A 23,545-nucleotide genomic window follows, 5' to 3' on the forward strand; every position below is an offset into this window, starting at 1 on the left:
ATATCTTGTCTGCCATCTTTGCTACAAACTCGGGTTTTCAACTCGGGCTTTCAATTAATAACCCGAGTTGTAGACCCGAGTGTGTCACAGCGATGTCAGACAAGATATGAATGTTTTTTTGGGCTCAAATGAAAGAGCGGATCGAGAAATGGCGTGCTAGGGCCTCTAAATATGCTTTTGAACCAGGGGAGACCCCTAGACCCCACTGGACAATGTTGTCACAATTGCGCTTTTCAATTGAAAACAGACATCATCTTTAGAGACATTTGGCATCTTTAAAGACTTCTGCACGCCATTTTTCGAGCCGCTCTTTCATTTGAGCCAAAAAAAACATTCATATCTTGTCTGACAGCTTTGCTACAAACTCGGGTTTTCAACTCGGGCTTTTAATTGAAGGCCCGAGTTGTAGACCCGAGTTTGTAGCAGCGATGTCAGACAAGATATGAATGTTTTTTTGGGCTCAAATGAAAGAGCGGATCGAGAAATGGCGTGCTAGGGCCTCTAAAGATGGTTTTGAACCAGGGGAGACTCCTAGACCCCACTGGACAATGTTGTCACAATTGCGCTTTTCAATTGAAAACAGACATCATCTTTAGAGACATTTGTCATCTTTAAAGACTTCTGTACGCCATTTTTCGAGCCGCTCTTTCATTTGGGCCAAAAAAAAACATTCATATCTTGTCTCACATTTCTGTTACAAACTCTGGTTATCAACTCTGGTTTTCAGTTGAAATTGGAATTGTTAATTTACGCAATAATAGGATTGCATTGACGATTTTTTCTCAACTCGCAAAAATCTTCAAACAATTTGCTATCGATTGGTCATAAATTTTTTTAGAAATAATGAAATAGAGGGGATAACGGCTTTTTTTTCAGAGGTGATTTTTCAAAAATTTATTTTAAAAAAAGTACTAACTAGCAAATGTTTTTTATTAGCTCGCAATTTTCTTCAAAACTACTTCAATGAGGAAAAAAATAAAAATTTGGAATATCTATACATGAGGGGCTAATTGATCGGATCTCAATGGATGTCCTCCAGAGAACTGCGTACTCAACACAACGCAAAATCTTCCCCCTAGCTGTGCGAGAAGGGGAAGCCTAGCATCACCACGAGGCGGCGGTTTGGTGGGGAGTGGTGTTCGGTGAGGGGCAAGAGGAAGGAAGGGAATAAAGAGGGGCAGACAATACCAAAACCGCGTTTTCACTCGGATCGACGAGTTACCGGCAAAGTTGCGTACATTCCCATTTATTACTCGAGTCATCAAACAACTACCTTTCTACGACCAAAAGTCATCAGACACTGGTTAGTGTCATGACGTTCGGCGACGCTGAGTTCCAGCATCTCCCATTACTCGAAATAAAAAATTCCAGCGCAACGGAGTGAGTGAAACGGCTACCGTTGGAGTGGAACAGTCCATCACTATCGATTATATATTTTTTTAACAACAAAACAAGTAGTTGTTGCGCTGGACGGAATTATTTGTAGAACAATTTCACGGTCATGAGCATGATGAGGAAGTGAATCATGTGTGGGCATAAAAGGTGAGCAGATCTGTTGGGGGAACGAGAATGGAAATAGTAATTAAAATAACAGGAGAAGAGAAAATAGGATTTTTCAGTGGGAATGTGCACAGTTGGAAAATTTAATGTTGAAGACCATTTTTTGGGAGTTGGGAAAAAATTGTTTTAGTATTTCTGGGTGAAATCAGGCTTTAGTGGGGTATCTGTATCATTATACAATTGATTATTTAAATTTTTGAGTAGAAACTCCTGTTTTTCCCTCTGGAATGAAATATTTTGTTTTTAAATGTTAAAATTTCGTCTCAGAATCATTTAACGTCGAAACAAATACGGAATAATTCACATTTTTATTCAATGCAAATTGCCAATGAAGTTAATAAAACAATACTCCTCATTTTGGAGTACAAATGTTCGAATTACAAAAGAAATTAATGCATTCATTTCAATCAAGAATGAATTTAAGTGAACATGTTGAAAAATCTTTTTGTTGAAAACAAAATTCTCTTGATATTTCCCTAAAATCAGGGATTAACGAGGCATCTGCATAATTGTACAATCGATAATTAAAATTTTTGAGTAGAAATTCCTGTTTTCTCTCTGGAATGAGTGATTTTAAAGCGAAATTTCAAAAACTGTTTTTAAATGTTAAAATTTCGTCTCAAAATCATTCAACATTGAGACAAATACAAAATAATTCACATTTTTATTCAAAACAAAACCAATACTAATACCACTCATTACCAATATTAAATTCCACCAATAATCAATAAAAATAAATCGCATGAATAATTAACTAGCGAACGTCGTAATTTTCGAAATTAAAAAAATTTTAAAAAAACAATTTTTCAATGTCTCCGGAAAGTTTTTAAATCGGCATATTTTCGAATAATAGAAGAATACCCATAAATTCGATTTCTCCCCTAGTCTCTCGATAGAATGACTAGAATAAAACCAGGAATTGCCAATTGAAGGCTAAAGATTTTGCTCGATCATAATTATTTAATGATTATCCACGAAGCTGAACCTCTCAGAAAATTCCTCAGCGGAAAATTCAATTTTAGGAGAGTCAACTAACCAAACGTACAAATGTCCTTCAAGTGCGAAAGAGTTAGTACACAACTCAAAACCATTTCTCGACCCCTAGCTTCGCCCAAGACAAATCTTCTGCTGCCGAGCCTCTCGTTAGTTCCAGCTTCACTAATTACCTCCCACCAAAATCTCAATAGTCCACCCCCCGACGCCGAATTCCCCCCAAAAAATTCGTTCACCATTTCGTCCCAAAACGCCCCATCATCAAAGAATTTCCCCCAAACCCCTTCCTAAAACTGATTAATCTCCACAGAGAAATGCTTCCCCTCCTCCTGTTGCTCTCCACAACATCTCTCGTCCACTCAAACACCGGAGTGGACCCCCAGGAGCCCTCACCCGGCTCCATAAACATCGCAAAATGCTGCGAACTGAACGAAATTCTCGTGGACTCGGTGTGCACACCGATCGATAAAACTAATGAATCGAGTCCGTGGAAGCCCGAGTTCGTTGACGACCAATTTCCCACGATAATAAGGAAGAAGCCCGTCAACTATCAGCTGAGAATAGGCTCGCCAGTCTGCAGCAAGGACGAGACCCAGTGGCAGGTCTACTACGGAACTGAGGACAAACTCGTCATCCTGACGTCTGGAAAATTGCGCCACGTGACGCACCACAACTGGTTGGGGAGAAAAGTCAAGACATTTGACGAGTACATGCAGAGCTACGAGGAGGACGAGAGCACTGGCGAGCCCCTCCACCAGGACTACGCGTTTGGCCATTATTGCGCGGAGAAGGCTGTCCTGACAGGCGACAGAAAAGTCACGACTTACGCCATCATCTGCGTTCCCAACGTCAAATTTCCGTGGAGAGAGACGAGCTACCTAGTGAGAAACATGATAGATCCCATCACGAGAGCATCTGCTATCGCCAGTTACCTAGTGGTTGCTGTCGTTTATTTTGTACTGCCACAGCTGAGGGATTTGGTGGGGAATATGATAAGCAGCATGAGCTTGTGCCTCGTTGTCAATCAAATTGCTGCGACTGTTGGCATCTTTACGCAGCATGCTAGTCATATCAGCTTCCTTGTGGCTGGTAAGTTGAGATTAATTTTGGGGGGAATTGGGAGGGACTTTAGTCTCATTTCGTCGAAAATCATCAAGAATAACTCATGCCAATCGGTTTTATGGGAATATCTTTGGATCTGAGGGAGATAGAGAAATTTTTGTAGAGACGTTTTTTGTAGCCCTCGATTTGTTCTATAAAAAAGGTCATGAGAGAAATTTTGCTATCTGCCGCGGATTGCGAGATATTCGTTGAATATTGGTTAGGGGTCAATAGCGATTTGGTGTTTGAACTTGAATAGTTTGTCAACTTTATTTTCGTCACTCCATTGGTCTGTCATTTCGATCGATGGTGGCAGAAGGATAAATGCGACTTCAAGGAGAATTATTTTTAATATAAGTCGACCAAAGACAAAGAGAAGTTGAAAGTTGAAGATTTTTGATTGAAGTTATCTCTGAAAATCAGGGGTAACTGGAAGTTTCACGTCAATTGTTCCACGAAAATTACTGAATATTCTTTTTTTAAATTCAAATTATTTAAAATTTGGAGTTTTATTGAGTTTTTAGTGAAACTTCATAATTTTGTTTCCCCTCAATCGAATTTAATGTTAATTTAACCTTTCTAACAGTGCACAGAGTAGAAAACTAAAAGCTGTGTTGCTTTATGCTGAAATTTCAATATGAAACCTCACACCCCTCGGAAATCCTCATCAGATTACAATTCCACTGAAATTTCAAGGAATGTCGTCATGGAAAATTCTACAGCTGTAGCTAAAGAATTTAGAATCTCGTTAAATTTTCTTCTGAAGATTTTTATTGAAGAATAAATCAGTGAATCTGTGGTCTCTGAAAATCAGTGGAGATCTGTGGGATCTGTGATCTCTGAAAATCAATGGTTATTGTAAATTTCACATCAATTATTCCCCGAAAATTACTGAATATCCCTTTTTTAATTCAAGTTAATTCAAGTTAATTTAAAATTTGGAACTTTATAGAGTTATTTGTGAAATTCCATAATTTTGGTTCCCCTCAATCAAATTCAATGTTAATTCAATGATTAATCACGACATTCCCATTATTTAGCAGCAGTGTAAATAACACTGATGAAATGATTTCCATAAAAAAATGATTTATTAAAAAATTCCCAGATGAATTCCCCAATTTCACCCTCGACTAAACAATATTCCTCATTATTTCCAGATACCGTGGCCTACGTATCCCTCCTCGCGGCGTTTTTCTGGCTCAACGCCCTTGGTTATTTCGTCTGGAACACTTTCCGCTCTCGCAACGTATTTCTACGAGTAACAGACCGACGAAAATACTGTTACTACTCATTTTACGTGTGGGGATCGACTCTAACAATAGCAGCGACAGCCCTATTCGCGCATTTTGCATTGGACGATCAGGGAACCCCAGTGGCCAACCTAGAGCACGCGAATGAGCCCCAGGAAACAGTTGGGGTGCTGGCAATGTCAGTTCTATTCACCTCAGTGGCCTTCACCATAATCGTTGACCTGTGCTTTGTGCTGAACACAGCGAATACGATAAAGAGAATGTGCACTTATGGGAGAATTCACCACAAAATGAAGTACAGCTTCAGATTGTTCACACTTATGTACGTGGTTATGAGCATTGGATGGCTCTCGGTTCTGATGTCACAGATTAGATACGACGAGATATATTATGCCCATATATTTTTCAATATCATTCAAGCACTGTCGATCCTGTATATCTGCGTTTTTGGACAGAAAAGAGTGACATTTTTGCTGAGTAAAACGTGCAACTGCTGCACTAGCAGTCATCACACGCCTGATGGACTCGACTGGGGGGAGGAGATGACAGCTATCAATGCTGGGTATTGAATTGCTGAGTTAATCATTCACTGAGAGAAAATAATGAGGGGAAAAAATTCTCAATGGAGTCTTGTTTCAACCGAAAAAACACATTGATAATTATCAGGACGGAAATTATTTCATTTGAATGTGCAGCAGGTTTGAACATCAGTGACGAAATATTGTGCCATTTCAGGGTGAGAGTGTCGCTCATAAAGTGAAGCACAATTGAGAATATTTTAAAACAAATAGAATACTTTTTTAGCAGAATAAACCCAGTGGTTTGAATGCTATAAATTTTAAAAAATAATAAAGCACGAGACGTTTTATTCCTGAGAATATTCAATGTTCAAGTCTTGTTTAATCAAATAAAATTATTTGATTAAATAAGACTTGTGGGTGATAGCAACAGATTTAACATCTGATTTTATAATTTCACATTTACACAGGATTGTGTGCAATTTACGGTGATCGTTCTCTCTCATTGTGCCATTTCTGCACATCTTTCCGAAATTTGATATTTCATTATTCACACACGAGGGATATTGTGTATTTTTTTAATTCTCGATGTTTGAGAGACTGTGGCCTTAGGGAGACGTGACTTACTCGTAGCTTTTAATAGGTTAATGTAATCTACTCACATGACACGAGAGAAAGACGAGCGAATTATTTTTTAATATTGTATTTATAGGTGTAAGAGATTTTAATAGATAGCACAATTTTTGTATGAGAGCAATAAACTCTGAATGACTCGATAAAACGCGAAAAAGAGTTCAACTTATTCTCATTTTCTACTTTAGAAATAAATAATGAAGAAGAACGATTTTTTTTCCAATGTTTGTTGTTAAGAAGAATTAATAATTGATTGAAATTATTCATTATTGTGAATTATATCTCTATCAGCTGATATAATTCCATACTCCATAAATATCTGAGTTATAATAATTTAAAACCATGAAGTTTGAAATTAATTCAAGTCTAGCCTTGAAAGAGCTAAAAAACCCCTGAGAAAACTAAAAGATGATTCTAAAAAAAAATGAGTCAAGACTATGAAAAATAATTGAAAATGCTCAAGTTCAATGAACGAAAAATATTAAAAATAATTTCCAAACAATTATCACACGAAAAAAAAAGATGACGCTCACCTGTCCGAAGAGTCCCCCCTCCTGCCTCTTCAGCAGATTGGACAATTGGCATCGAACGACGAGATGGCAATCGTCCATGACAGTATTGAAGAACCTCCTGGTAGGCAGCAGAGCCTCGAGGTCGATCACCAGCTCCAGAAACCTCTCGCAGTACCTGACCTTGTCAGGATTGAGGTGCCCCTCCTCCTGCACAGTCTCCAGAATCCTCATGAATTTAATCATCAACTTGTGCAGGAACTTCCTCTCCCACTCGAGTTTCTCCTTGGCCTCGGGCTTGTCGCGTTTCTGAATGATCCTCCACTGTTTCCTCCACTTCGGATGCTTCCTGAACTCCAATTCCCTGCGCCCCTGCTGGAGGGAGACCCACATGGACAGGGAGACGAGCCTCTTCACCTCCTCTCGAACCAGAATCACCTCCATCGAGTTGAAGCAGTGGTTCAGGAAGACGATCAGTGCTGTTTGCTCCTTGAGATCGAAGTCGAGGATGCTGTCCTCAAGGCACGTCTCGAGGACCTTCTGGAAGAATCCAGAGAAGTGTGTGGAGTTCCTCTCGAAGGCCTCCCACACCTGCACGCGCTCTCGGAATTTCTCGTTCACCATCACCACGATGGACAGCGTGTGGGCACGAGTGGCAGTCTTTCCGTCGTAGTTCGGCCACAGGAAGTTCTCGAGGTATTGACTGAACTCCAGCATCATTATTCGACGGATCGAGAACTTCGAGGCACATATCTCTTGGATGTAGATCTCTTCCACGATCTTTGGGTCGAAGGGGAGGTGGGAGTCGGTTGTGTGGGGCGCCCAGTATTTATTTGCCAACTGGAATTTAATGGGGAAGGGATTTGCTTGTGAATGGAAGCCTTATAATCGTTCAAATTCAAGCTTTGGATTTTTTGGGTTATGTCGACCCATTTTTATTTCTAATGGATCCGGGGAATTAAATAGGGGAGGTTGGGGTAAGACGGACACTTTTGACTTTTTTTAAAATGTTAATGAGGGGTTGAAATGTTGGCAAAATTTGATAATTTTTTTTTTAATACAAAGTACAATTACTTTCCTTTGAGGTGAGCCTAAACTGAGCTCAATTGATAAATTTGTTTCCGAGTTATGAATAATTTTGAAAAAGTCTAGTGTCCATTTTACCCCACCCTTCCCTAATTCCTTTTTTTGAAATGTAGGTGCTGTTGAGACTGAGCTGTTTAAATTGAAAATTTGGAAAAATGTTGTATTTTTTAAAAATCAGATTTCCAGGGATATCTTTGAGTATCATGCTTCAGTCAACTGCCCACGTTTTTCCGGATATCTCCAAAACTTTAAGGTCCACAGCAAAACGTCAAAAGAACTTTAGTGAAGACCACAAAATTCTCCACAAAAAATGTCTTTTGACATTCCCCTCTGAACCCTCTAATTGCCGAGATAATTCCGCAGTAAATGATTCCCTTGCTCCCCACTCCATAAAAATAATTTCCTCACCTGAGTGATTCTGTCAGCATTGATCTGCTCCACCGTGGGCGCAGGGTTATTGGACTTCCCCGTAGCTCCGTGGGTCTCCATAATTCCGGAATAATCACAAACAATCACCAATTATCGTCTCAACAAAACACTGTTCACTTAACCTACAAAATCCTCATCCCAACGTTTGCGTTTCCCCCTGACATCCCCCGGAAATCTCCGAAAATCTCCACTGAATTATCAAAACTCTAATGTTCACTCTTTCCCGACGACAATTCCCTCTTCCGAAGTATTTTATTTCACTCGTTAAACTAAAATATTCGTAAACAAACGCGGACGACTGAGGGGTTAACACTCAGGCGTTTGTTGACTCACCGGTACCGACATTCGATACATCGATTATCGAAATGTCGATTTTCTTCGGGTCGATAGGTCCAAGGAATTAATATTCCACCGCATTACGCACATTTAATTAACGAAATTTAACTGCAAGAATTTTTTTTTCACAAAATGATTTTTCACAAAATTTCCAGATTGAATCGATTTAAGGGACGGGCGATGTTTGTCGATTAATCGACAACATCGATGGTTTTCATTGGATGTACTCAACGACCGATTAATCGATTTTCTATTATTTTTATCAAACATTGATGTTTTTGATTTAATTTTTCTATCGAAAAATAATATTGATTGATTGAGAATAAAAAAGGAATAATTTATCCGCAATCAGAAGAAAATATTTTCTGCAGTATGTGCGCTATAAATGATAACTGATAACTTTTTGATCACTCGTGATAACTTTTTTTAATTTTTAATTTTTTTCAAAATGTTAAAAAATTTTAAAATAAAAAAAAATTTCTTGTGCAATGAGAAAAACGTCGATTTTCTTAATAATCGATGTTTTTCCCGATAAATTGCTTCACAACATCGACGTTTGTCAAAACATCGCCCATCCCCACTCGATTTATCACGTTTCCCCCCGTCGATACCTCGCCCCTTTCCCCTCGACATCTTGAAATATCGAAGATCGCACACCGGTTTGTGTATCGTGTCGTCACCGCTCCAAACAGCCCCCGACGACAAAAAACCAAAAAATCCCTCGAAAAAGACTCGTAAGTAAAAAACTTTAATTACCAAAAATGCCCACCTCCCGCTCAGATCCATAAAAATGAGTGAGTCGCCTGTGAAGAGGGCCAGAGTAGATGTCAATGAGGATTTACCTCTGGACCTCAGCATGAAGCGAAGGCCGACAGGAGCAGATCCTCAAGAGCCCCAGAATCCCCCGAATTACCCTCCCGAGAATTCCTCGTTAATTCCAGAGCCGATTCCCCCGGACATTCCCACCCGCATGCTGTCCCTCGAGTACTCCCTGACGAAAACCCTCCAAGGGGTTCTGTTTCGAGCCCCAGTGGAGTACCTCTACAGTCCAATTGAATACGCCTTCTCAGTGCACTTGAATTATCTGAAAAAATTCTGTAACAATGAGAAGAAAATCCTGTTCCTGGGGATGAACCCGGGCCCCTGGGGCATGTCCCAGACTGGGGTGCCCTTCGGTGAGGTGAACACAGTGGTGAATTGGCTGGGACTCAGTGGTAATGTTGACAGACCTCCCAGGGAACAGCCTGACAGGAGAGTCCAGGGATTATTGTGCAAACGAAGTGATGTAAGTGGTAAACGTTTCTGGGAGTTGTTCAAAAGGCTGTGTTGCACTCCAGAGGTTTTTTTTCGTCACTCATTCCTCAGGAACTACTGCCCAGTGGCACTCATGGACGCTGGAGGACGGAATATCACGCCTGCTGAGCTGAAGGCAACATCTGTTTTGGAATTATCTAGTGTGGACCGAGGCGAGGGGATTTTTTCATTGATTTCTCTTGGGGTTTTGCAGAGGCCTGAGCAGACCAGGGTCGTCCAGCTGTGCGACTGGTTTCTCGGGGAGAGTGTCAAGGCTCTGAGGGCCGAGGTCATCGTTGGGGTTGGGAGGTTCGCGGAGAAGAGGGCCAGGCACGTTGTTAAGACTTTCGGGTTGTCCACACAAGTGAGAATCCAGATTTCATTGCTTTCTTTCTTCGGGGGTTTGGGGGAGAATGGGGAACAGACGGGAGGACAGGACTTTTTTTAAATTTTTTTTTACAGGAATTTTTAGAACATATTCTGTAGTAATTGCTTTGTAGAAGATTTTCGCAATTTTTTATGAGTTGAGTTTTAGGATTAAAAAATGAGTTGAGTTTTAGGGGTAAAAATGGAATTCGTAACCTAAAGCTTGAGAATATTAAACGAAGTGGTTGAAAATCTTGAGAAATACCCCAAAAATTTAGAATAAAATATAATCTATGAAAAAAAAAATAATAGGATGAAATAAAAAATAAAATCTATAATAAAATAAATCCTAGAGGACATGAATTTTCATAAAATAGTCTTCCATAAAAACTCCTTGATAGATTTTCTTAATTTTCTCCATGAATTTTAATAATTAAAAAATGAAATTCGAGATATAAAATGAAAAAAAAGGACAAAACGATTGAAATCGTTGACACGAAGAATCACCAGAAATAATCATAACCATTTTTCCTAAACTGACATTCTCCCCTAACCCTCCCTCCCCCAAACTTTCCAAGACAACATACACCAACCCTCATCCCCCTTCCCCCCAGGAATTAACTCCCCAAAAATTAAAAATCTGAAGCAAGCCCCCCCCAAAAAAAAATCCCAAGAATTTTATTTCACCCCAAAACCGCCTAGAATGTCCCTTTAAAAATCGGCAGGATTAATCCCCCAATTCTTCTCTCACCCTCTCCCCTATTTCCCCAGGTCTTCTGGATGCCCCACCCCAGTCCCCGTTCCACCGGCACCCAGGACTGGAGTACAAAAGCCCAGGAGATCCTCCAGGACCTGAACCTCCTGAAATTCTTCAGCAATGAAGCAAACCCCCCTGCAGCACTCGTCATCCCTCCAAATAGCGAGCGAGGAGACCCTCAAATGGATGGACGTGGCCCTCTCCAAGGCTGAGGACTCCTTGAGAGCTGGCGAAGTCCCCGTGGGCTGTCTCTTCGTCTACGAGGGGGAAATCATAGCCACTGGGAACAACAGAGTCAACGAAACGCGAAATGCCACTCGTCACGCCGAGATCAATTGCATCGACGATGTTCTGGAGTTCTGCAAGGCGAGGGGTCTCGACTACAAGGACGTCTTCAGTCGTCTCGACGTCATCGTCACGGTGGAGCCCTGCGTCATGTGCGCAGCTGCCCTCCAGGAGCTCAAAGTGCGGAGCATTGTCTACGGATGCAATAACGATCGCTTCGGGGGATGTGGAAGTGTCTTCGAAGTGTCCAGTGTGTACGAGGATGGGGTCAGGGTGACTGGGGGCGTCAAGGCCGAGGAGGCCATGAGACTGCTCAAGGAGTTCTACAAGGGCACTAATCCTAATGTTCCTGTCGAGAAGATGGGGAAGGGGAGGAAGAAGAAGGGGAGGAGGGCCAGTGGCAAGGACGATCTGCAATGATTTTTTTATATTGACTGTATCTAATATATTATACTTCAAATCATGGGAAACTTGGGGGATTAGGGGGGAGTACTGTAAGGATACTTTTGTATTTGATAAATATTTATAGATTCATATTTTTTTGTTGGATTTACTTGCACCAGATCCGTATTAAAAACGGTGAATGATTGGGTGATTCTTTTTACGATTGAGTGGATGATGAGAGGTGATGAGGGGAGACTCAGGAAACGAGAATTTCTTTCTTTGAAATTGGACGAAATATTGATTAATGGGAAAAGGACGGTGTGCAACGATTTTTTTATAAGGAATTTCATCATTGTGAATAAAATATCCACTCTCAAACAATAAAAGTCCATGATACCGCAGATAACAATGAGAGGAAAAAGAAAGGAGGGGCGGAAGGCTAGAGGAGGGGGTTCAAATCGAGAATTACTTCGATAAAATCAATGAAATAGAAAAATAAAAATTCTTTAAATTAAAAAAAATTAATTGATCAGGGGAGGGAGCTACTTGAGAATACTTTTGTATTTGATAGATATTTATAGATTCATATTTTTTTGTTGGATTTACTTGCACCAGATCCGTATTAAAAACGGTGAATGATTGGGTGATTTTTTTTATGACTGAATTTCTTTCTTTGAAATTGGGCGAAATATTGATTAATGTGAAAAGGACGATGTGCAACGATTTTTTTATGTTGGCTTTATTTAAAATATACTTTGAATCATGGAAAACTTAATTGATTAGGGGAGGGAGTTTGTATTTGATAAATATTTATAGATTTTTTTTGCTGGTTTTACTTGCACCAGGAGACGTCCATCTCACATTTCCCCTGGTACCAGCGAACTAGGAGTTGGTTCTTGAGGCTGTAGTCTTTCAAGATCATGTCTTTTGTCTGAAAAAATTGAAGGATTAGGTAAATTTTTTGAAGATAGAGTGGAGTCTTAAGAGAATATGACAAAAAGCCCGGAAAGTATAATTTAAAAAAAAATTAAATTCGACAAAAAATCATTCAGTTGGGTCTCTCGCAGGAACTTACGATTGGCGGTGGAAATACTCGCTTGAAGTCCATCTTATTCTGATGCTCGGTGTAACATTGCGCAAATGTTGATCTCATCTCCTCGGTGAAACACTGTTTGCAGAGTTGACACTCAACTCTGAAGCAATCCGTGCAGGCGGTGCAGACTTCCGGGAGGACAACCAAATTTTTATCCGCCACTTCGAAACTTCGTTCTTCCCAAGTACTAAAAAATTTTTTAAAAAATCACGAAATCCCTTACTACCTTGAAATTTAGGAATTTTTCTTATTTTCTAAAATCTTCACAAATTCCTTAAACCGATTTAAAAAATCATCTTTTAATTTATCACATTCATTTATTATATTCCTTGAATATTCAAGACGCAATTTCATCGTCATTTTATAATTCAAATTGTTTGCAACCATTTCCACAAAAAATATATTCCCAAAATGAAAAAAAACGAAAAAAAAATCTAAATTTAATCATTTAAAATAAATAAAAAGCAATAATTCAATGAATTAATAATAAGAATAAATAAACTAATTGATGATTTAAATCTCGTAATCAAAAGCTGTCTGCACCTCCCAAAAAGCATTCACCTAGGTTTCCTGAAAGGAGTGTCCACCCTCTGTCCGACGCCGACCAGCGCAAAAAGATTGAACAGCACCTGTTCATAGAGCAGTCTATTCGGTGGAAAATGTGCTGAGGACAAGTTGGGGGACATGTTGGCCTCCATCAAGAAGACATTCATCTCCTCATCGATGATAAAATCGAAGCGAACGAGCTCGAAGAAGTTCCTCCTGGCAGGATAGTTCTTGACGACACTCGCCATGTCCTTCTCCTTCTTGACGAGTACATCCCTGATGGCCTCATCGACGTTATCCCACACAATGTTGGGATCCCTGCCAGTGGCCCTGACGTAGGCATCGAAGGTCTCCTTCATGGAGAACCCCAGATCCTCGTAGTACTTCCTCAAGGAGGGCACCTGCCAGATGGGAAGGTAATCGTCATCGACGACGTACTTCTTGGTGTCCTCTGGGTCGAAGGGATGGTACTCGTGGGGGCAGAACCGAAAGAGGACGTCTCCCTTGTACGTGTAGACCCTCAGAGGATCCACCGAGGTGACGACCGTGTAGACCCCCATGTCGAATTTGAAACCGTCGACGAGGTACGGCTTCTCCACGAACTCCTGGATGAACGTCTCCCCCTTGTCGAAGTCGAATTCCTCGAATTTTTTAATCCGAATCCCCCGATGGGCATTGGACTTCTGCACGAACCTCTTCTCCGGGTGTTTCTTCACGAAGTCGAGGAGGTCCTCCCGATCCTCTGGGACTCTGAACGCCGCCGGGAGGAACCTGCTCTCGGTGATCGACAGGTCAACTTTGTTCGTGAAGAAGCCGCAGGCCGGCAGGTGGTTCACCCTCTGGTGGGGCCTCACCTTCCTCAGCTGCGGGAAGGCCTGGAAGGGGTAGTCGTGCGCCCACAGCAGGTCCCAGTCGGACTCGTTTGTCCCTCGACGGTAGCCCAACTTCTCCAGGACGTTGATGACGTGCTTCAGGTGCGCATCGTCGCCCTTCTTCATGTACAACCAGTACAGCGGCTTGGACTCGTTTATCGCCAGGGAGATCTGCGTCTCGATCAGGGTGTCGTAGTAATGCAGCACCACCACTGCTATCACCGACAGCAGCACTGGCAGGAACATCACGTTGTAGATCGCCTTCGTCGTCGTTCTCAATTTTGATTCTTCGTCGTCGGTCATCGGCTCCGGGGGAGTGTCCTCGATTTTCTGGAATTTAATGGGGTGAACGAACTCTTCGGGGAGTTTAGGGGGAGCTTTTGGGGGGAATAAGGCTTTTTGGGGTGGAGGATTAACAATATTATTCAGAATTGCGTTCACTTTGATCGTTACACAGTAAAAGAATATCAGCCCTGCGGGCCAGCGCACGGCGGGGGCGGCTGGGTTCAAGATGAATTGAACAGACCGATCTTATATCATACAAGCAGACATTAAAACAATAAAATTCGTATTGATGATTTTGAATCGAAAGAATTCTTGTATTCTAGAGAGATCCTATTGACATTGAAGACTTCACAAGAGTTGATAAAAATTCTGGTGACTGAACGATGATGATAAACATGAGAGAACTGAAAATTCGGGAAGAATTATTTGAACGATTTTTTAAGACCCATCATGACAACACTATCGCTTTTAATTTTGATTCTTCGTCGTCGGTCATCGGCTCCGGGGGAGCGTCCTCGATTTTCTGGAATTTAATGGGGTGAACGAACTCTTCGGGGAGTTTAGGGAGAGCTTTTGGGGGGAATAAGGCTTTTTGGGGTGGAGGATTAACAATATTATTCAGAATTGCGTTCACTTTGATCGTTACACAGTAAAAGAATATCAGCCCTGCGGGCCAGCGCACGGCGGGGGCGGCTGGGTTCAAGATGAATTGAACAGACCGATCTTATATCATATAAGCAGACATAAAAACAATAAAATTCGGATTGATGATTTTGAATCGAAAGAATTCTTGTATTCTAGAGAGATCCCATTGACATTGAAGACTTCACAAGAGTTGATAAAAATTCTGGTGACTGAACGATGATGATAAACATGAGAGAACTGAAAATTCGGGAAGAATTATTTGAACGATTTTTTAAGACCCATCATGACAACACTATCGCTTTTAATTTTGATTCTTCGTCGTCGGTCATCGGCTCCGGGGGAGCGTCCTCGATTTTCTGGAATTTAATGGGGTGAACGAACTCTTCGGGGAGTTTAGGGAGAGCTTTTGGGGGGAATAAGGCTTTTTGGGGTGGAGGATTAACAATATTATTCAGAATTGCGTTCACTTTGATCGTTACACAGTAAAAGAATATCAGCCCTGCGGGCCAGCGCACGGCGGGGGCGGCTGGGTTCAAGATGAATTGAACAGACCGATCTTATATCATACAAGCAGACATAAAAACAATAAAATTCGTATTGATGATTTTGAATCGAAAGAATTCTTGTATTCTAGAGAGATCCCATTGACATTGAAGACTTCACAAGAGTTGATAAAAATTCTGGTGACTGAACGATGATGATAAACATGAGAGAACTGAAAATTCGGGAAGAATTATTTGAACGATTTTTTAAGACCCATCATGACAACACTATCGCTTTTAATTTTGATTCTTCGTCGTCGGTCATCGGCTCCGGGGGAGCGTCCTCGATTTTCTGGAATTTAATGGGGTGAACGAACTCTTCGGGGAGTTTAGGGAGAGCTTTTGGGGGGAATAAGGCTTTTTGGGGTGGAGGATTAACAATATTATTCAGAATTGCGTTCACTTTGATCGTTACACAGTAAAAGAATATCAGCCCTGCGGGCCAGCGCACGGCGGGGGCGGCTGGGTTCAAGATGAATTGAACAGACCGATCTTATATCATATAAGCAGACATAAAAACAATAAAATTCGGATTGATGATTTTGAATCGAAAGAATTCTTGTATTCTAGAGAGATCCCATTGACATTGAAGACTTCACATGAGTTGATAAAAATTCTGGTGACTGAACGATGATGATAAACATGAGAGAACTGAAAATTCGGGAAGAATTATTTAAACGATTTTTTAAGACCCATCATGACAACACTATCGCTTTTAATTTTGATTCTTCGTCAGCGGTAATCGTTGCATATCATTCTAACGTGGCTTACACATTCCTCGGGGATTTAGCAAAATCATCTGCGCCTCGTCAGCAATTGTAGATATCGGAGAGAGGAATATATTCGAGAAATCGTCATAATACCCAATAAGTTTATTCAATGGATAAAAAATATGGAAAAATCCTATTGAAAGGAATTATTTGAAAATATCAAAAATTAAAAAATTTTCTCGTGTTTTTTTAAAAAACTTTAGGAATCCAAAAGTAAATTTTGCATTTTCCTGCGAAAAAATGCTTTTAAAATAATAAAGAATGGGTAGTTTTCCGTTCAGAAAATCATACGATAATTGCTTTCATGCGAATCATTAATGAATGAACGAAAAAATTGGAGAAATTCCGAAAATTAATGGGAACTACTGGAGAACAGTTATGAACCGTTAAATATTTCTCTCATCTTATTTAATTGAAAGGCGCGAGAAATGCGGGAAACTGGAGAAAAAGTAGAATATTTTCTTTACCTTTTCACTGGACATCTTTAGCACTTTGTTAACAACACGACTGATAATATTGATATTTATTGTTCACTGCATTATTACTGGTGCAAGGACGAAGACAATCGTGGTACTTTGCGCGTTATCGGTGACTTATACCTACCTGACAAATTTACCGTTGTCCGTCGGTGCTATCCCTACTCCAAATACACTCCACGTGTGTTACCGAACCGGTTTTTTATTCTGTTGTGTCGGGGAAATCGAGGGATGAGTTGCCAAAGTGGGATAATATGCCGTAACGATTTTCGGGTGGAATTATTGGGCTCCAGGAATTTTTGATTGATGTAGTATAGAGGAGGATGAGTTGATTCATCTCATTATGCGTATTTTATTCGCGGTTTATCTTGAGAAGAAGAGATTTTCAGGCAAAATGATGAAGTTTTTTTTTATAGAAAATTCTTTGACATTAAATTTCGATAAACACGAAAAAAATATTAACGGAAAAAGAATTCCATTCGATTTCTATAGAATTATAATAAAAATAATAATTATTATTACTATGACAGAATTATTTCTATAGAATAATTAATATTCTAGAGAAATAGTTAATAGAATTCGAATTTTCTACAAAAATTATTCTATCGAGATGTTCTATAGAATATTTTCCACTGAATATTTCCATTTTTTTAAAACGCAGATGAGTTGCGAAATTTGTCGACAGAATCGGCCATAAACTAACAAAAAATCAAATACATTAATTTGAATTTATTAATCAATTAGCGAACAATTTAGTCGTTAATTGTGAAGTTTGATCGTTTTAATTTCTCAATTTCATAATTAACTTGACGAAACGCATAATTGAATCGTCAAATCATTTATCAAATGTATCAAAAAGATTTTCTGCAAAACTTTTCCCAATTTTTTTTTTTCAAATCGTTTATTTAAAAAAACCCGTCAGCCACTTGTGACGTCACTCACCGCCTGTGCCTCCCTCTACTTCCTCTTCTCCTCCGTCCCTCCTTTCGTATTCAACGAGCGTGAAAACGACATGGGTTTCCAGAATATTTGGTACTCTCACCCGAGAAAATACGGCCAAGGATCGAGATCCTGGTGAGTTTGATCATTTAACAATTAAAAATCAATTTACCCCATTTTCTGGAGTTGAATATTTTCCCTGGGGGTCACTCCGGCGTGGATCGTCAGCCCCAACGTCATGACCGCGTGTGTTGCCTCCAAACCCTCGATTATTCCCCCTTCGCCCCACAATTAACAACAAAAACTAATTTATTTCGATGAAAAATCAAATTTTAATGATGAGTCGATGAAAATCGTGAGAATGAAATGATCTCGCAGTTCATGAATGTTCAGGGGAGTGACATAACCTCGAAATGGGAGAGGATCATCCACAATTGAGAATTCAATGACAAGAAATAATGAATCACGCGAAAAATGACTTTTTACTTTTTTTAAAATGTTGATAACATTAAATTGCTAATGAAGTGAATTTTTTTTTCTTTGGAAAGAATAATTCGTCACTTTCGGGTGGCCTAGACAGATCTTAATGAGTGAACTTGTCTCTGAGTTATGAAAGTTCAATGAAAAATGAAAATATTCAATTTTCCACAGCTAATGCAAGTGATTAAAAAGGAGAGAAAAAATTCAATTCTTTTTGTTTCTGAATTTTTCAGCCGTGCGTGTGCCAACAAACACGGTCTCATCCGCAAATATGGCCTCAACATCTGCCGTCAGTGCTTCAGGGAATATGCAGCTGACATTGGGTTCAAGAAGGTAATCAATTTGAAATGTTTAATGATTCAGTAGTTCAGTCGTTAAGAAATAAGACATTCTTTAAATGTCAGAAGGCCTTTTTGTGGAGAATTTCATTAATTGCAGGAGTAGTTTGGCATTCTTTCCTGAACGTTTAAGACATCTACAAATTTTAGGAGATAAAGACAAATAATTATGTTGCAAATACCTTCCAGAAAATATGAAAATGATTTTTTTGCAGAGAATTTAATGAAGGAGGGCTCTTTTTTTATGATTGCATGGAGAAAAATTAACGCGATTGGCATTTCAGATTATTTTGCAAATATATCTGGGAATAGTAGCCTTTAGGTATTTTTGGGTGAAGCTCGTAGTTTCAGAAATATCTGCGAAATAATGAATGTTAAATTGCAGATGAGGACAATTGGGATTCAAAATTATTTCAAATTATCTGAAAATGAGTAGAGAATTTAATCTGGCATAATAAATTTTAGGAGATCAAAACAAACAGAATTTGAGACGATTTTGCTTCATCACAAATTATCGAAAGACTTTTTTTTAAAAAGGTTAATTTTCTTATTGAAATCAGATCTTTTGATATTTGAAAGTTGCAAGATTTCAGGATTAAATTTCCCCCAAAATAAAAAATCTCATTTTTTGATAACTCCACAATTCTAAAAAATTTACCCAATACTCTGACATGTATTTATCATCACAATAGACCTCAATCATCTAAAAAAATAATTGTAAAACCCCCTGAGCCCTCACAGCAACAATCAATCCATAATCACCCCAAAAATTAATCTCCAATTAATTCGCTCACTCACCCCAAAAAATCGACAAAAATCCAGAGAAAAAAAATCACTCAATTTTTTTTATTCTTCTTTTCCAGTTGGACTGAATAAATATTTTCACCAAGAATAAAAAAAATATTTAAATGCAGCCTGGTTCGCGCTATAGACAGATTCGTACAAGAAATTTACAAATGAATTCAACGGTGAATTATAAACAACAATAATCAAATTTTTGTAACGAACATGTCTAATCTGTGTATGGCAAGACATCAGTAAAAAAAACACAAAAAACCACGAAATGAGTATTTTATTTATGAAGAAAATCAGCATGAGGGAGATAATCAGAGCGAGAAGGATAGATAAAAATTAATTAGCATGAAAAAATAACTCCTTGATATCTGGTACCAATTGTCTTCTCACTCCCCTCCCCCTGTTTTCCGTCCCTATTCAACTGTTGCATCGTCAGAAGTGTGTGATAAGCACCAGGAAGCCTGACCTGCTCACTATCACCTTGTTTTTTTTTTATATTATCTAATAACAAAAACATTATCTCGTTTTTTTCTCCTTCGATTTTTCTTATTCCCCTCCCCCCTCGCCCCTCCTGCCTCTATTTGTCAATCAATGCACTTGGCGATTGGACTATACTGTTGTCTATGTGCAGCTGTAACCGCGAAAGTTGTTCCCAGTCGTGGTTCGAGGTCAAGAGAGTGGGACTCATTGAATTAGGTGGAATAAAAAATCCTAAATTGTTACATTGGGGTAGAAAACTTTCTCATTACCTCGGCCATCAAAACTGAGTGAAGAAAGACATGTAGTTATTGCATGGAAAATGTGAATATTGGAGAATGGAAAAATCGAAATTATCTCATAATTATAAAAATTGAACTACGATTTTTTTTACGAACCCTGGAAGATGACAGTATTGCGATATTTGCGAGGAAAATTTAGTCACGAAAATTGCGTCGTGAATTCTCAGCGAAGAGTGGATAAAAAAATCTGAGAGATGGCTCAAACAATTTGTTCATTTTTTAAAAACCAGATGGAGTGACTTGAGGATGACCTGAAGACGATAAATAATTTAAAGAAATGTTTAAAAGTACGAGTTGGGGACGCCGCCATATTAAACCCCGCTTCCGGCGGAGGGGGGGTATGGGGTATCCACGCAAGATGGCGGCGCACCTGGTCGTCCACCTCGCACGTTTGAACACTTCTTACAATTATTTATCCTTCTCAGATCACTTTAAATTCGCCTCCTCCAATTCCTACCAAAAGAACAATTTTTTCAAGTCATCTTTCAGATTTCTTCACCGCCTTTTGGCTGAGAACTCGCGGAACACAATTTTCAAATATAATTTCTCATATAATTCATGTCGTCAATCCCCCAGATATAAAGAAAAAAAATTGAAAACCACTCGAATAATGAAGCTCTCATCGATAAAACAATGATTCCCCTCATTCCCTAAAATCCCCCCCCCCAAGTAAATGCAACCCCTTCCTCCCCCAAATTACCTAAAGAAAACAATTTAATCAGCCGCGAGCATTCATCAATGATTACCAGAACCGCGAAAACATTCTAAAAATACCTCATCATTCCCCTCCCCTCGTGAAACCTATAAAAAAAATAATGAGGGAATCGTCATGACTTTCGATGCGGTCACTATTGCCTACACATATGTATCAGCCATTGCCATATACACGAGCGGTTGGATACGTGCCACTGCACATGGCCCCCTCCCTCCTCAGCATTAAACTTGCTTTGGTATCTCACCCGCCAAAAAAAGATAAATGCCGTATAAAACCGAGATGAGAAATATTATTTCGCTTTATCGAGGAGAATTCGAGTTTTAGGTGCAATCCATGTAAAGATGTCTTCGTGCGTTGTAAAAAAAAAAAAGAAAAGATCTACAGTTCGAGCCGGAGTTTAAGGCGAATGAGGAGAGCGCAGTTTTGAAGTGACCGAGGGGGGTAGGAGAACAAAGGGCAGGGGGGAGGGGTAACGGCCGTCGGAAGGGGGGGGCAAGGGGGAGAAAGAAAAGATTAGGATGGCTTTGGAGGGGAGGGTAGAAAAGCGACAACCGACTGTGTTTGTACGGCTGGCCGAATTGTACAGGCCTCTGAGCTTCCTCGAATGGTTTCAGGCCTCCTTGTTGCGTTCTAAATTTTCCAGATGTATTTTCCCTCATCCCAACGTTTTTCGTCTCGAAATACTTCGACACAAAAGGCAGTTGGATTGAAGGAGCTTCTCTGATTTTTATCAGCGGCGATAGCCAGTGCTGAGTGTGAGGCCGCCTGATGATACTGTTGTATCCAGCGATAAATGCAGACGGCACAGGTTAATAAAATGGTTGGGGCGGTTTATTAATTACACAACAGAGTAAATACGATGTGTGCCAAGAGCTCCTAAGAGAATTCGTCAAATATCTGTGTTACCCAGAAGACAGTCGTTGCCATTGGGGTTTCTTGATATCCTCGGGATCTAAGCAATTGAATTAGAATTCGGAGGGGGATAGGCAACACTACGTTTAATAAATTGGGGCGAAAAGGGCAATGATAAAATGATAAAAGAATAACGAGAAAGAGACGAATTTTCATCGCTTCGATGATTAATTAATGAATCTGAATCTTTATTCCTGACTCCAGGAAGATTTCCATTGGAACCGACACGATGAAAAATAGATGAGGAACTCTTACAAATTGAAGAACAGAACGAAATAAAATACATGTCAACAGCAAAATTACTGTTGTATCCAGCGATAAATAAAGATGAGACAGGTTAATAAAATGGTTGGGGCGGTTTATTAATTACACAACAGAGTAAATACGATGTGTGCCAAGAGCTCCTAAGGGAATTCGTCAAATATCTGTGTTACCCAGAAGACGAAGCAATTGAATTACAATTCGCAGGGGGATAGGGAACACTACATTTAATAAATTGGGGAGAAAAGGGTAATGACAAAAAGATACGAAAGAAGTGACACGTCTGTGGACTGAGAACGAAGATAAAAGTATAACGAGAAAGAAGGAGACAAGCGCAACAACATTAGAGCGTTTGAAACGAATTTGTCTTCTCATGGCTTCGATGATTAATTAAACTTGCGTTAATGATCCTTAATTGCTGAGGAGTTGGAGAATTTCGTGAAAAATGAAGCGATGGGAAATCGATTGAAGCACTATTACAAATTGAAAAACACAGTACAACCTAGTGAACGTAAGATCTAGCTCGCGAAATAAAAAATGAATCACGTTCATTTCTGGGGAAATATATTGAAAAAAACCGATTGGGACGGACATGAAATCCCGAGGAAATTGGATTATAGCACTCCGTGAATTGGAGTCGGCTTTTTTTATTCGACATGATTGAGATAATTGCTTTGTAGCGGAAAAAGACTTAATCAGATTGACGAGAGATTTTAATCTGTTCGAGGGGTGTAATTGGGGTTGATTTATTCTGTGTTCGTGATTTATTGGGGGAAAATGTAGTTTTATTTTTATGGAGAATTTTATGGGGTACAGAAAAGATCTGCTGATATTCCCTCGTAAAACCCCTCGTTTTCGAGGTAATGGCCTTTTTAAATGACAAGAAAATCATTCGCGGAGGATAATAAAGCTTTTATTCTACGGAGCATTGATTGATTTCACTATTCAACCGTTTAATAACGGAATTATAATAGACTTTTTGGGGTCGGAAATAATTAACGAGTGATCCTAATCTCTTTTAAACTTGTATTCGATAAATTTCAATTTCCATGATCGTAAAAGTATGAAATTCAACCGTAAAAGTATGAAATTCAACCGTAAAAGTATGAAATTCAATTCACCATTATTCGCTTACTCATTTTCCGTTCCCGCAATTATCAAAAAAGCCCTGAACCTCTACTGGTCTCAAAAACTCTGCAATTCCCCTCCGATCAACAAAACCCGAAAAAAAAACTCCGAAATTTTCCCCTGAATAATTCCCAGGTCGCGAATAGATATCCCAACAATATGAAAACAATAAATTCACGATTAATTAACATTGATCGTCCCCATTATCTCAACCCCTTCGCCCCCTCCCGCCCTCATGTTTTCGATCAGCTGAATCCGCAATATGCCTTCAACCTAGCGTGTAACGTCGTATAGACCGAAAACAAACGTGTACATGGTCGCAATGTAAGAGTGAAAAATCCCCTTCATGAAGTAACATACACGCAAGCGCTGTAAACCCGTACTTGTAACCGAGAAGAGGTGTTTTTCAACTTCCACATGCACTAACACAACCTTCCCCCCTCCCCCCAGCCCTCGCCATCCCTCCCCC

At 39.7% G+C, this 23,545-nt stretch overlaps 4 protein-coding genes across 4 annotated transcripts in view; 2 read left to right on the forward strand and 2 right to left on the reverse strand.

The window, feature by feature from the left end:
- The window catches only part of LOC107036977 (RNA helicase aquarius), a 16,115-nt gene extending 7,725 nt beyond the window's left edge, over positions 1–8,390 (reverse strand). Inside the window, exons 1-2 of the mRNA XM_015255274.1 lie at positions 8,059–8,390; positions 6,589–7,404 (exon numbers count right to left, since the gene is read on the reverse strand). Coding sequence (XP_015110760.1) covers positions 6,589–7,404; positions 8,059–8,139 — 897 coding nt within the window. The 5' untranslated portion in view covers positions 8,140–8,390. The remainder of the gene's footprint in view (positions 1–6,588; positions 7,405–8,058) is intronic.
- On the forward strand, positions 1,200–6,212 carry LOC107036978 (probable G-protein coupled receptor Mth-like 5). The gene is made up of 3 exons (XM_015255275.2): positions 1,200–1,542; positions 2,864–3,642; positions 4,812–6,212. The coding sequence occupies exons 1-3, from the start codon at positions 1,526–1,528 to the stop codon at positions 5,471–5,473; spliced, it is 1,458 nt and encodes a 485-aa protein (XP_015110761.1). The 5' UTR covers positions 1,200–1,525; the 3' UTR covers positions 5,474–6,212.
- Positions 8,391–9,057: 667 nt separating the features above from the next.
- On the forward strand, positions 9,058–11,134 carry LOC107036873 (single-strand selective monofunctional uracil DNA glycosylase). Its single transcript, XM_015255102.2, has 2 exons — positions 9,058–10,072; positions 10,846–11,134. Exons 1-2 carry the CDS (start codon positions 9,206–9,208, stop codon positions 11,041–11,043), a joined length of 1,065 nt encoding a protein of 354 aa, XP_015110588.2. The 5' UTR covers positions 9,058–9,205; the 3' UTR covers positions 11,044–11,134.
- Positions 11,135–12,204: 1,070 nt separating this feature from the next.
- On the reverse strand, positions 12,205–16,840 carry LOC107036986 (tubulin polyglutamylase TTLL6). The gene is made up of 4 exons (XM_015255293.2): positions 16,721–16,840; positions 13,155–14,341; positions 12,576–12,780; positions 12,205–12,431 (listed from the first exon to the last, which is right to left on the reverse strand). The coding sequence occupies exons 1-4, from the start codon at positions 16,733–16,735 to the stop codon at positions 12,333–12,335; spliced, it is 1,506 nt and encodes a 501-aa protein (XP_015110779.1). The 5' UTR covers positions 16,736–16,840; the 3' UTR covers positions 12,205–12,332.
- Between the last annotated feature and the right edge of the window lie 6,705 nt (positions 16,841–23,545).

Source organism: Diachasma alloeum, unplaced genomic scaffold (assembly GCF_001412515.2).
Source record: "Diachasma alloeum isolate Michigan unplaced genomic scaffold, Dall2.0 Dall_scaffold_00212, whole genome shotgun sequence".
NCBI classification, from domain to species: domain Eukaryota; kingdom Metazoa; phylum Arthropoda; class Insecta; order Hymenoptera; family Braconidae; genus Diachasma; species Diachasma alloeum.